The following is a 13,318-nucleotide window of genomic DNA, read 5'->3' as shown; positions in this document are numbered from 1 at the left end:
AGGCTGTATAGCAAGTTTTATTTCTCTATTATATTTCTGTATTATACCAACTCTAGATAACCTCTAATGTGCTTGACAATAAGTTATTGCTTGCCATTCATACTTAAGCCATCTTGCAAGTAGGGTGTCTTATTTTAGAGGTGAGGGAAAGAAGCTAAGGATCACTGTGCTAATTAACGTTGGGGCCGTGATATGATTTGCGGATATCTCATATAATCTTTTTAGAATTCTGTAGGACTCCAGTATTTTCTTTTTATTCTATTTCTTTCACTTCTTACCTGTAAATCAGGAATATAAATATTAGCAACATATCAAAATGTTCTGATGGAAATTCTAATTTTTTTCTTTTTCTTTCTTTTTTTTTTTTTCCAGTCCTGGGCTTGGGCTCAGGGCTTGAGCACTATCCTGGGTTTTCTCAAGGCTGGAGCTCTACTACTTGAGCCACAGCACCATTGCTGGCTTTTTTCTATGTATGTGGTACCAAGGAATCGAACCTGGGTCTTTATGCATGCTAGGCAAGTACTCTACCACTAAGCCAAACTCTGGCCTCTAATTTTTTTTTAATATACTATTCTCTGGTTCTAAAAAAATGCAAAACTCCAGGAAAGATGAGTTGGCTTTATTAATAAGTTATAAACAGTCATACTACTTTTGTCATTTTCCTGGGAAGTCTGAGCAGCTCAATCAGTGTTATGTTGCCCCCTAACTCCATGGGTACCCACTCAGACCCAACCCCGTGTGTGTGTGTGTGTGTGTGTGTGTGTGTGTGTGTGTGTGTATGTATGTATATGTGTACATATGTGTACATACTATGTTGTTTCCAGGCAGTGATGCTGGACTCCACAGATGTCAACCTCTGGTATAAAATTGGACATGTGGCCCTAAGGCTCATTCGGCTTCCCCTGGCTCGCCACGCCTTTGAGGAAGGGCTGCGGTGTAATCCTGACCACTGGCCCTGCTTGGACAACCTCATCACTGTACTATACACCCTCAGTGATTACACAAGTGAGTTTGTTTTCAATTCCTTTCTGTATGCGCCAGTGTTGACATTGGAGGAGGGAAACTCCTTTAGGTAAATGGATAGCCAAAGTTAATGCTGATAAGCTTTCTGCTAAACTGTCAGGGACAATGGAAATATTTTTAAATCCTTTCTTGATTTCTTAGATACTTGTATTAATAAGAAGCATATTATTGGAATGGGTTTTTTCCTTTCTTTGGCTATCTTTGTGTGTGTGTGTGTGTGTGTGTGTGTGTGTGTGTGTGTCTTGCATGTTTTGTGATAGGGTCATTTGCTAATCCAGCCCAGGCTGGCTTTGAACTCACTACCTTTCTGCTGATAACAGGCATGCACCATAATTCCTAGCACATTGTCCTGTTTTTATGTCTTAGGTTGGGCTACTGTAACAAAATACTAGGGTGAGTACCTTAAACAAGAGAAATTTCTTTATTGATTCGACTATGTTGGTCCTGGGGTTTGAGCACAGGGACTGGTTGCTGTCTCTGAGCTCTTCAGGTCAAGGCTAGCACTCTGCCACTTAAGCCACAGCAACACTTCTGGTTTTCTGGTGGGTAATTGGAAGTAAGTCTCATGAACTTTCATGGCCAGGCTGGCATTGAACCGTGATCCTCAGATCTCAGCCTGGTGAAAAGCTAGGATTATAGACATGAGCCACCGTACCAACTTCTGACCAGAAATTTATTTCTTGTAGTTTTGAAGACTGAGGAGTCCAAAATCAAGGTGCCAGCAAATTAGCTGTCAGATCTTGGATCTCTGCTTGGTTTGCGTAGGGACACTTTTTTATATTCTCATGATGGAGAGAGGGAGATAAGAAAAGCAGGAGAAAGGGAAAGTGTAGAGGGGAAGAAAGAACAATCTAATCTTTTCCTTTTTATAAGGATTCCAGACCCATCACAGGACTGCACATAGGATTTATTTAAAACTATTTAAGACCCCCTCCCCCTCTCATCTCCGAACACCATTCATTACTTTCGGGGTTAAGTCTTTTTTGGGAGTAAATTTTGGAGAGAGAGAAACATTTAATCTGTAGCCTTCTATCCCTGTCCCTATCCCAGTTCATGCCCTTCTCACATGATAAAAATATTCAGTGTCTTAAGTCTTTTTTGGTGGGGGTGGGGAAGTCTTTTTTGGTGGGCGTGGGGAGGGCAACAGGGTCTCACTGTGTAGTCAAAACTGACCTCAAAGTCAAGGTCTTCCTGTCCCGGCCTCCTGAAATCTAGAATTATGTGAGCCATTATGATTGACTCAAAGTCATAACTGCTTTCAGCATCAACTCTAAATTTCAACATCTCATTTAAATATCATCTAAATGGTATATACAATTTCCTCCTGAGACAAATTTCCTCTCTACCATGGGTCTGGTTAAGACAGATCTGGTATGTACTTCAAAATGTAATGATAGGGGCTGGGAGTTTGGCCTAGTGGTAGAGTGCTAGCCTAGCATGCACAAAGACCCAGGTTCAGTTTTTCAGTACTACACACATAGAAAAAGCCAGAAGCAGTGCTGTTGCTCAAGTGGTAGAGCTCTGGCCTTGAGAAAGCCCAAGGACAGTGCTCAGGCTCTGAGTTCATGCCAGGACTGGCCAAAAAAAAAAAGTTTCTTCCTAAAAAGAGGAAGGAATGAGTTCCAAATAGGGCCAGACTTATGAAGGCAAATTTCATTAGTTCTGAAGGCTCAGGAATAATTAATTCTGTTTGGTATTCTACCCTCACCTGTCCATTGTTGGACAGTGTGTGCCACTCCCAGCTCAGTGCAGTGGCCCGTATTTGTCACGTGGATAGTGTGTATTCAGACTCCCTTCATTCCTTCCTGTATTTTTCTATTCCCTTAGCCTCAACTGGCAGTGTTTCAGCTCATGTAACTCCATCTCTATTTGTAGCATTTGCATAAATATCATAAATTTAATGAACTATTTGTAACATAATAATTTCTAGTTATCAAGAATTTAATACTCCTGTTAGCAAATGACTAGTTACATCTTTTTTTTTTTTCTACAGAATCTTTCTCAGTTGTGTAATATAGAGGAAGAAGTCATAAATCCTATTCTAATTCATTTTTTTTTTTTTACTTTGGTTGATGGTGGAGCTTGAACTCTAGGCCTTGGGTGCTGTCCCTGAGCTCTCTAGCCACAGTGCCACTTCTGGTTTTCTGGTGGTTAATTGGAGATAAGAGTCTGTCTTTTCCTGCCCAGGCTGACTTTGAACCATGACCCTCCAATCTCAGACTCCTGAGTAGGATTATAGGCATGAGCCACTGTGCCCAGGATGAAGACATTTTAATCAAGTGCTTTGCTGATTTTTTTTTTAAAGAATGATCTTTTGTCTCTGTCCAATGTGTTTTTCATTGTCACCTGAACACCAGATTTGTTTTCAGTACTGGTGATACAAATTCAGGGCATTGAGCTTGTTTGGCTCCTTCCCCAGAAATGTTAATATATTTTAATATATCTTCATTTGTTACTTTCTCCATTTGCACAGGGTCTATGTAGTATAGACATCAGACTCTCAGTCCTCCTGAGTGGGATTATAGTGTGCACTACAATCCTTGGCTAATACCCATATGTTTCCTTTTCTCCCCCTTCTCTTCTCCCGCTCCTCTTTTCTACTTCCTTCATCTGTCTTCCCTCTTCCAGACACCCCATCTCCCAAGGTTAACAAGGACAGAGCTTCTAAGTGTGGTCCTAAGTCCTAAACTGTTTGTTTCTCTGTCAGCATGCTTGTATTTCATCTGCAAAGCATTGGAGAAGGATTGCCAGTACAGCAAAGGTCTGGTTCTCAAGGAAAAGATCTTTGAGGAGCAGCCTTGTCTCCGGAAGGACTCACTCCGAATGTTCCTCAAATGGTAAGTTCTGTCTCTCCAGTGTGGTGATTGTACCCATCACCATGTGCTGGTAAACGTCAGAGCACACTTGATTCTCCACTTAGGTCCTGACCTCCCTGCAGGTGGAATGTTGGAGACCATCATCCTTGACTTTCCTTAATTGTACCTAAAATGAGCTTAATCTCTTGGTGGTACCCAGGGTTAAGCCACTACCCTTCTTTCCCACTATTTTGCTAGCCCTTAATGTTCGCTGGTTTTTCTCTGTATGCTTGTGACAACCTCCTACTTATTCTACCTTTTTTCTTACTAAGGTTTTGTCTCTAGTGCTGCACAAGTTAGTACTGCAAAGATGCCTCTAATCTCATACCATTTTTGCCTTGCCACCAGAACAAAACTCACTCTGAGCAGAGCCACATAAGAAGTCCTTGGTTCTACTTCCTCCTTACCTGGTTCTATTTCCTTCCTCTTTTTTTTTTTTTTTTTTTTTTTTGGTGCGCCAGTACTGGGCTTTAATTCCAAATACAGACTCAAGTCCTGCACTGTCTTTTTTCTTTTGCCAGTTCTGTGGCTTTCTCAAGGCTAGAGCTCCTACCACTTGATCTGTAGCACCACTTCTGGCTTTTTCTATGTATATGGTATCAAGGAATTGAACACAGGTCTTTTTGCATGCTAGGCAAGATACCACTAGGCCAAACTCCCGACCCTCAGAACTGTTTCTTTCCCTCATCATGCCAGTATGTCATCTGCAGAGCATTGGAGAATTGCTGGTATAGCAAAGGTCTGATTCTAAAGGAAAAGATCTTTGAAGAATAGCCTTGTCTCTGGAAGGACTTTGTCCCTGAACTTTTTTTGCTTAAGGCTAGCACTCTACCACTTGAGCCATACCTCTACTTATAGCATTTTTGGTGGTTTATTGGAAATAAAGAGTCCGTAGACTTTATTGCCTGAGTTGCTTTGACCAGAATCCTCTGATCTCGGCCTCCTGAATAGGATTAGAGGATAAGTGACTGATGCCCACCACCTCTATCACTGAGTGCTAGCTGCTTTCTTCCAACCTAATCATCTTGCCCTGTGGCATTCCTAGATCCCTGGAACTTACCTGTCAAGTTTTAGTGGATGGAGTTGGGAGTGTAGCCTATGGTAGAGTGCTTGCCTAGCATGCATGAAGCCCTAGGTTCGATTCCTCTGTACTGCATACACAGAAAAAGCCAGAAGTGGTGCTGTGGCTCAAGTGGTAGAGCGATAGTCTTGAGAAAGCCCAACGACAGTGCCCAGGACTGGCAAAAAAAATAGTGGATATTTCTCTCAAATCTATCTCATATGTGCTTATGCTTTTATACATATCAGTTCTGAAAAACTCCTGTGAGAGATAATTAACAAACATATTAGAGATGGGCCCCCAGTAGCTTTGTGGTGTAGTCCTGGTATAAGGCATCAGGACAGTGAGTATTAAGGAGGGCAGGTAATACTGGGTCACCTCACATGGAGTATGACTCGAAGGGAATCTGAGGCCTCAATGCAAATGCCATTAACTTTGGTAGACTTGGTTTGTTTAATGGCTTTTTGTTGGAGTGGGCATCTGGGAGTTAAATTCAAATTTTTTTTTGTAAATCATATTTTGAGGCCTTTCAGACATACAGATGTTAATATATATGGAAACTTTCTGTGCCAGCTGTAATTTGTGGAAAGCACAAAAGGTGTAAATCATTTCCAGTGTATGGGTCTTAAGTATTAATTGCCATTTATTTGAGGCTAGCCTTATGGTTATTTATATGAGAAGAATCAATACAGATTGAAGGGTTTTAAATGCATACCTGTATGTAAAATTTCAGCCGTGGCTTCAGCTTATAACGTAATTTCTCCTGTTCCTGCGTACTTCTAGTGACATGTCAATTCATGATGTGATAGTGAGTGCAGCTGAGACACAGGCCATTATAGATGAGGCCCTGGGGCTGCGGAAGAAGAGGCAAGCACTGCTAGTGAGAGAGAAGGAACCAGATCTGAAACTCGTACAGCCCATCCCCTTCTTCACGTAGGTAGTCTTGTGTCTGTGGATCTGGGAATGCTGGGTTGGCTGGTGGGCACTGGTGTTGGACACTACTGAGAGAGAAATCCCAGGCCTAACCCTGGCTGGTAGTTAGGGTCAAGATTATATGCCTGGTGACTCAAAGTCTACAAGCTTATATCTACTTGTAGACTACCAAGTAGCAGATCAGCTTTCTCTTAGGCATGCGTGGTCCTAGTCATCCTTGGTTAATGATTTTGTCCCTACCTCCTGTCACATTCCTGTAAGATCTGTCTGCTGTAGAGAAGAAAGTTGGCATTTACAAACCACTTGGCAGGGAGAAACCTGTAATCATTCTTAGTGTGGACTTCTCAAGTTGTCAAGTCTTGTTCCATCCTCAGGAACATTTGAGACTTTGCATAGTGGGCCTTAACCCCTCTCTGCCCTGGAAGAACAAGGTGGTATTGATGGCCCACTAGAGTTGGGCCCCTTCATAATCTTTCACATTCAATTTCTGCTAAAAAAAAATCTGGCATTGAATCCTGAATCTTTAAATTTAGCATGTATTGACATTAGTGTTCAATTTCCTTCCCCTTTCCCACACAGACACCTTATATGGAGGCATTGCTATACAGTGGCCAAGAGCATTTCTCTTGGGCCAGATATACCTGAGTCTATTCCTGGTACTCCTGCTATTGGTTGATTCTGAGGACATTATATGCTATTCCCTAAAAACTGAGGAAGCAACATCCCTCCCTTGTTGGGGATATCATGATAATGAAGTAGAACATTTATGGCTTTTGTGGGGAGTGAGGAGGGACAGGAAGTCACAGAGTCCTCCTCTTGCTGTAGCTCATGCTGCTGTACCTTCAGATGTGTTATTGGCCTCTGGAATGGTGCCAGTCAAGTATCTTGGCCCTTTTCATTTCAGGTGGAAGTGCCTGGGAGAGAGCTTGTTGGCTATGTATAATCACCTCACCACTTGTGAGCCTCCACGGCCTAGCCTTGGCAAGAGGATTGATCTCTCCGACTACCAGGACCCCAGCCAGCTGTTGGCATCCTCCATGGTGATGACTCCCATCAGTGTGATCCAGCCAAGCCCTGTCAGTACCAATACAGCTGTAGCTGTGCCTGAGCCCGTACTCTCCTATGCTTCTGTAGCCACAGCCAGCTTCCCATTGCACAATCCTGGCCTACTGGAAACAAGCACTTCTGTAGGTGAGCAGGCCCTGCAGTCATCTTTCAGAGATCTCATTTGCTGAGCCCAGCAGGAATGAGAATTTGGAGTACCTTGGCCTCTTAGGGAGATGATTCATACTGACTCTTATAATTCAAGAGAAGTGGAGTCATTAGTCTTGTAGCCTGTCCTCAGGGCCAGCAATTCAGTGCTTAAAACTCTTTCTGTAGAAGAACATGGGGCTTTGGGATGTAGTTCTGTGCTCATTGACAGTGTATCCTTGTGGTGGGGGGTATTGCTAAGTTATAACATAAAGGTACCTTTCCATCGTCGTTATGTGGGCATTGATGGATCTCTGCTGCTGGTATTGCTCTCACTGGCGATGCACATTCCTTAGAAAATAGTTAATCACTAGCATGTATGGCAGTCATTTTTGTACTGCTTTATTGATTTTTTTAAAAAAATTATCGCTAGAGTTATAAAAGAAAAGTTTCGTAAAAGTTCCTACTTTCATGCCTGGTTTCTCTGGCCAGACGCTGGTGGCTCATGCTTGTAATCCCAGCAACTCGGGAGGCAGATGCAGATATCTGAGAATTGTTTCAAAGCCAGCCCAGGCGGGAAAGTCTGTGAGACTTTATCTTCACTAAACTACCAGAAATGCTGGAAGTAGAGCAATAGCTTAATAGCTTTGAGTAAAAGACACTCGGGAACATCAATGAAGCTCTTGAGTTCAAGCCCCAGAAATAAATTAGGCAGGTAAGTTGGCGCTGGTGGTTCATGCTAACTCAGGAGACTGAGATCTGAGGATCAAGGTTCAAAGCCAAACCAGGAAGGAAAAGACCACGAGATGCTTATCTCCAAGTAACTACCAGAAAACCAGAAGTGGTGCTGTGGCTCAAAGGGGTAGAACACTAGCCTTGAGTTGAAGAGCTTAAAGACAGCTCCCAGGCCCTGAGTTCAAGCCCCACAACTGACAAAAAAGTAGCAGTTAGTGAAGTTTTGGAATGGGCTTTCAGGCACAATTGCCTCTAACTTCCTTTAATGGCATGTGACATTACTATCTAAGTGCTTTCCAATTCTCTTGCTTTTTTCATATTACTAGGTATTCACAAGGGTCTTGGATGGGGTCAGCACACCTCATCACATATCCCAGCCACATCATCTGAGGCCCTGGAGGCTTATACCTGAACTAATAGTGGGGTAGGAGGGTGCTAAACACTGTGGATCTTAACCACTTGAGAATGATGTGACCAGAGGTGAGGGAGGGGTATGTGTGTGCACATGTGTACACACGTGCGTGTGCTGGTCATGAAACTTGAACTCAAGGCCTAAGCACTTGTGTCTGAGCTTTTTTTTTTTTTGCTCAAGGGTAACAGTCTACCATTTGAGCTATAGTTCTACTTCCTACTTCTTAGTAGTTAATTGGAGATTGGAGTCGCATGGGCTTTCCTGCTTGGGCTGTCTTTGAACCATGACTCTCAGATGCTAGCCTTCTGAGTAGCTAGGATTATAGGCACGAGTCACTGGTACTTGGCAAATTAGGGGTTTTAAATTTTCTTTAGGGCTCTTTGCAGTTGGAGAAGACAGATTTTTTTTTTTTTTTTTTTTTGCCAGTCCTGGGCTTGAGCTCAGGGCCTGTGCCCTGTCCTTGGATTTTCTCAAGGCTACAGCTCTACCACCTGAGCCTCAGCACCACTTCTGGCTTTTTTCTATGTATGTGGTACCAAGGAATTGAACCAGGTCTTCATGCATGCTAGGCAAGCACTCTACCACTAGGCCAAACTCCCCGGCCTACATTTTTTTTTTTTTTTTTCCAGTCCTGGGCTTGAGCTCAGGGCCTGAGCACTGTCCTTGGACTTTCTCAAGGCTAGAACTCTATGACTTGAGCCTCAGCATCACTTCCGGCTTTTCCTATATATGTGGTACCAAGGTATCGAACCCGGGTCTTTGTGGATGCTAGGCAAGCACTTTAACCACTAGGCCAAATTCCCAGCCCCCGGCCTACATTTTTAAATGTGAGTGTAAGTTGTGTTCAGGTAAGGGAAGACTGAAGTATTCACCCCATTTCTATATTATCTGAGTTGAATTTGTCCTCTTTGTAAAGGTGATATGTCTGGGGGAGATAAGTCCAAGAAAGGGGTAAAACGGAAGAAGATTGCAGAAGAGAGTGGAGAGACAGCAAAGCGAAGATCTGCCCGGGTTCGAAACACCAAGTGTAAAAAAGAAGAGAAAGTGGACTTCCAGGAGCTTCTGGTGAAGTTCTTGCCATCTAGGTACTGTGCACATTCCTTCTGAGTCACAAAAATAAGCCAACAACCTACCAGCCTTCCCCTCCAAGAATTCTATTCTCTCATACCTTCTCCTCTGGGCACCTAACATCTCTGTACAAATATACAAACTACATCTCATTAAATTGAGATCATGGATGTTCCTTAGCTCCTCTTGTCTTTGAACTTCTTGAAGGCAGGGAGCTGTGACAGGCTCATCTTTTAGGAATCAGGTACTTGTTTCTTGGAGCCTCGGAAGATAAATCAGGAAGATAGGTAACACACTCTGTCCCCCTGCACCTAATAGGCACTCATTTGTTACTGGGGTGAGATGGCTGCGATTCATGTCCATGACAACCCCATAGAAAACAGCTTTTCTTCTCCAGAGAATGTGTCTGCTTGATTTCCTCTAGACTCAGGATTCCCTTATACTCTTGAGTATGAACATTCCTTGATTTCACTCAGTCCTGGGGCTTGAGCTCAGATATTGGGCATGTCCCTGTTTGCTCAAGGCTAGCATTTTATCCCTTGAGTCACAGCTCTACTTCCAGATTTTTTGGTGTTTAATTGGAGATAAGTTTCATGGACTTTCCTGCCAGGGCTGGCTTTGAACTGAGATCCTCAGATCTCAGCCTTCTGTATAGCTAGGATTAAAGATGTAATATGGTTTTTCACTACATCTTAATGTTTCTTGGAGAAGAAAAGGTACCAGCTGCAAGTGTAGTATGGGAGATTTTCCTTTGGAACAGCTTCAGAATTATGCTGTGACAAGTACCTGTAGCTTTGCTATTCTGTTTTTGGATTTTCTTCTCTAACCCTCCTCATGTGGAATACTTTCTACCTTTATTTCAGTTCTTAATTTTTTTTTGGGGGGGTGAGGTTTTTTTAATTAATTTATTTTTGCAAGTCCTGGGCTTGAGCTCAGGGCCTGAGCACTGTCCTTGGTCTTTCTCAAGGCTAGAGCCCTACCACTTGAGCCACAGCACCACCTCTATGTATGTGCCTTTTTTCTATGTATGTGGTACTAAGGAATCGAACCTGGGTCTTTGTGCATGTTAGGCAAACACTCTACCACTAGGCCAAACTCCAGCCCCTTGGTGAGGTTTTAGTATTCACTACCTCGGGTATCTTGTGGCTTCTTGCCTGATGAAGTTTCCCTGGTGTGGGTATGAAATAAGTGAATACTTTTACAAGTGCCCTGAGTACGCTGCAATCTCGTGTGAGAAAAGTCACAGGTTGGCCAAAACATAGTCCTTGGGAGGCATCTGTAGAATGGTACCGTCTAGGAGAGATTTTCCTAGTTCTAAGTCTAGCCAGGCCCAAAGCTTTATGAACACCTAAGGAGGGACTAAGCTCAGATGGTCTTGGTATATCCTCCCACTCTCACCCAGCAATTTTTGTCCCTGTTCGTTGGGCTCCTCTGGAGTCTTAGAGGTGTTCCTTTGCCTGTGCCTTTATATCTGCTCTTGTCCTATTCTTAAGGCCAAACTCTTCTTTGTCATCAGTCTGAACAGCATCCTCTCCAATTCTGCTCTGTAAGGCAGGGCTCTTGTGACTTTCTCAAGCAACAATTTTGCAGTGGTTAGTTTTGCTTGAATTGTTGGTGTTTGTGGATCTGCTGACTACTTCTCTCTCCCATCAGAAGGTAAACTTCCTACAGATGGAGTCTTTCACATTTACAGCTATGTTCCAGCATGTAGACCCATGCCTTGTTTATGGCTGTTGTTCAGAAATCTGTTGATGAAATAAGCAGGTAAGGGTACAGATCAGATGCTGGCTCAGAAAGAGATGCAGAGCTTCCTAGAGGCACACACACTTTAGACCCTGCTACCATTATAGTCTACTTCAGGAATTCAGATTTGGCTTCTTTACCAGAAGCAATTCAGATGCTTATGTCAGAATGGATGATGGAGATTTTGTGATTTTTGGCTTACTCTATGCAGGTTAAGAAAGCTGGACCCTGAGGAGGAAGATGATCCCTTTAATAACTATGAAGTCCAGTCAGAAACAAAGCTAGAAACCTTTGCAAGCTTAGGACCTCATCGACTGTCATTTGACTCAGCCACGTTCATGGAATCTGGTAAGAATCAGCAATGTGATTAGTGACGGCTAGGTATTTCCTCCTGGGCTGTTTTTTTTTTTTTTTCTTGTTAAACTTTGGCCTGTGATCATTTAAGAGGCCTACTTAAATGTCCAAACTCTTGATTGCTTTGCCACCTGTAGCTGAGTGCTTAAGAGTAAATTCAGAGACCTGACTTTTGTAAGTTGAATGTATGTCATCACAACTGAGTATGTATTGTGTGCCACACACAGTGCTTTGTATTTTGTGTGCATGGTTTCATTCAGTGCATTCAGCAGCACTCAGAGGCTGACACTTTTCTTTTTTTTTTTTTTTTTGAGCTTTTCAGCTCAAGGGTACCACTTTACCCCTGCAGCCACAGCACCACTTCTGGTTTTCTAGTGGTTAATTAGGGACTTTAGTGCCTGGGCTGGCTTTGAACCATAATCCTGAGATCTCAGCCTCCCGAGTAGCTAGGATCACAGATGTGAGCCATTGCACCCGGTAGGCTGACCCTTTTGATTCCTTCGACATGGCAATTTGAAGAGGCATGCTCATTGGCATTGAGACCTGGAGCCAGACTTTGAGCCATGGCAGCCTAACCTCAGCATCACACTGTAGTACTGTGCTTATTTGGATTGAATGGTGGAGGGAGGACACAGGTTGTCTTCTCTCAAAGAGAATGAGGAGCCAGGCACTGGTGGCTCACACCTGTAATCTTAGCTACCTGGGAGTCTGAGAAATCCGTGAGACTCTTATCTCCAATTAACCACCAGAAAACTGGAAGTGCTGTGGCTCAATGTGACAGTGCTCAGGCCCAGAGTTCAAGTCTCATGACTGACACCCACCCTGCCCCCCTAAAAAAAGAGAGTGGGCATGAGACACCCGTTTTAGATCAGGTTGTCTTCCCTTCCCGGGCAGAGAAGCAGGATGTGCATGAGTTCTTGGTGGAGAACCTGACCAATGGTGGCATCTTGGAGCTGATGATGCGCTACTTGAAGGGCATGGGCCACAAGTTCCTGCTAAGGTGGCCACCTGGTCTGGCAGAGGTCGTGCTCAACGTCTATCACAGCTGGAGGAGGCACAGCACCAGTCTTCCCAATCCTCTGCTGAGAGACTGCAGCAACAAGCACATTAAGGTTTGGCCTCTCATGGACTGATGTCAGAATGGGACAGTAGTAGGAATATTTCATGGGTGTAAGGCTGATGTGTTCCACCTACTCAGTGTATATGCTATGGGTCTGCAACCTAGACCACTGCAAGATTTGAAGCAGGAAGCCACAAGATCTAGTTTGTGCCAGAAAGACACCTGGTCGCTAAGTGGAGGAGTGTCTCGGGTAAAAGTCAGTGAAGAGGCTGTTAGGAGGCTGTTGTCAGGTGAGAGGCTGGCTATTATCAGTGGTGAAATAGGGGTTCTGATGTAAGGGAAACATTAATTGTGGGGGGCAGTTGTGTCTTTTTTTGGTGTGTGTGCTTGAACTGAGGGCCTCATAGTATTGCTTAACTTTTTCAGTCAGGGCCAGAGCTCTACCATTTGAGCCTCAGGAGAGTCTGGGGAAAAGAAAGCATTTGATTTATATATATATATATATATGTGTGTGTGTGTGTGTGTGTGTGTGTGTGTGTGTGTGTGTGTGTGTGTGTGTGTGTGTTACCAAGGAATTGAACCCAAGGTTAAATGGCTGTTAGAAAGCACTCTACCACTAGGCCACACTCTTGTACCCCCCCCTTTTTTTTTTTTGTTGATACTAGTATTTCAACTCATGGCCTCACACTTGCTAAGAAGGTACTCTACTACTAGGTACTCTACTTAATTTATGCCATCAGCCTTTTTGGGTGTGGGGTGGGGAATGCTCTAGATTAGCATGCTACCACTGAAGCCATAGCTCAACTTATAGCATTTTGATGGTTAATTGGAGATTTTCCTGCCTGGGTTGGCTTCAAATTGTGATCCTTAGATCTGAGTAGCTA

The 13,318-nt window shown here is 43.5% G+C and overlaps 1 protein-coding gene across 1 annotated transcript in view; it reads left to right on the top strand.

Annotated features, from left to right (window-relative positions):
- The window catches only part of Cabin1 (calcineurin binding protein 1), a 142,239-nt gene that overhangs the window by 16,824 nt on the left and 112,097 nt on the right, over positions 1-13,318 (top strand). Inside the window, exons 5-11 of the mRNA XM_090320076.1 lie at positions 825-1,005; positions 3,731-3,860; positions 5,722-5,871; positions 6,776-7,062; positions 9,126-9,294; positions 11,232-11,368; positions 12,269-12,486. Coding sequence (XP_090176202.1) covers positions 825-1,005; positions 3,731-3,860; positions 5,722-5,871; positions 6,776-7,062; positions 9,126-9,294; positions 11,232-11,368; positions 12,269-12,486 — 1,272 coding nt within the window. The remainder of the gene's footprint in view (positions 1-824; positions 1,006-3,730; positions 3,861-5,721; positions 5,872-6,775; positions 7,063-9,125; positions 9,295-11,231; positions 11,369-12,268; positions 12,487-13,318) is intronic.

Source organism: Megascapheus bottae, chromosome 28 (assembly GCF_031878675.1).
Source record: "Megascapheus bottae isolate mThoBot1 chromosome 28, mThoBot2.hap1, whole genome shotgun sequence".
NCBI lineage: Eukaryota > Metazoa > Chordata > Mammalia > Rodentia > Geomyidae > Megascapheus > Megascapheus bottae.
Note: the sequence above shows the minus strand (reverse complement) of the source record. Positions and strands in the feature narration are given on the sequence as shown.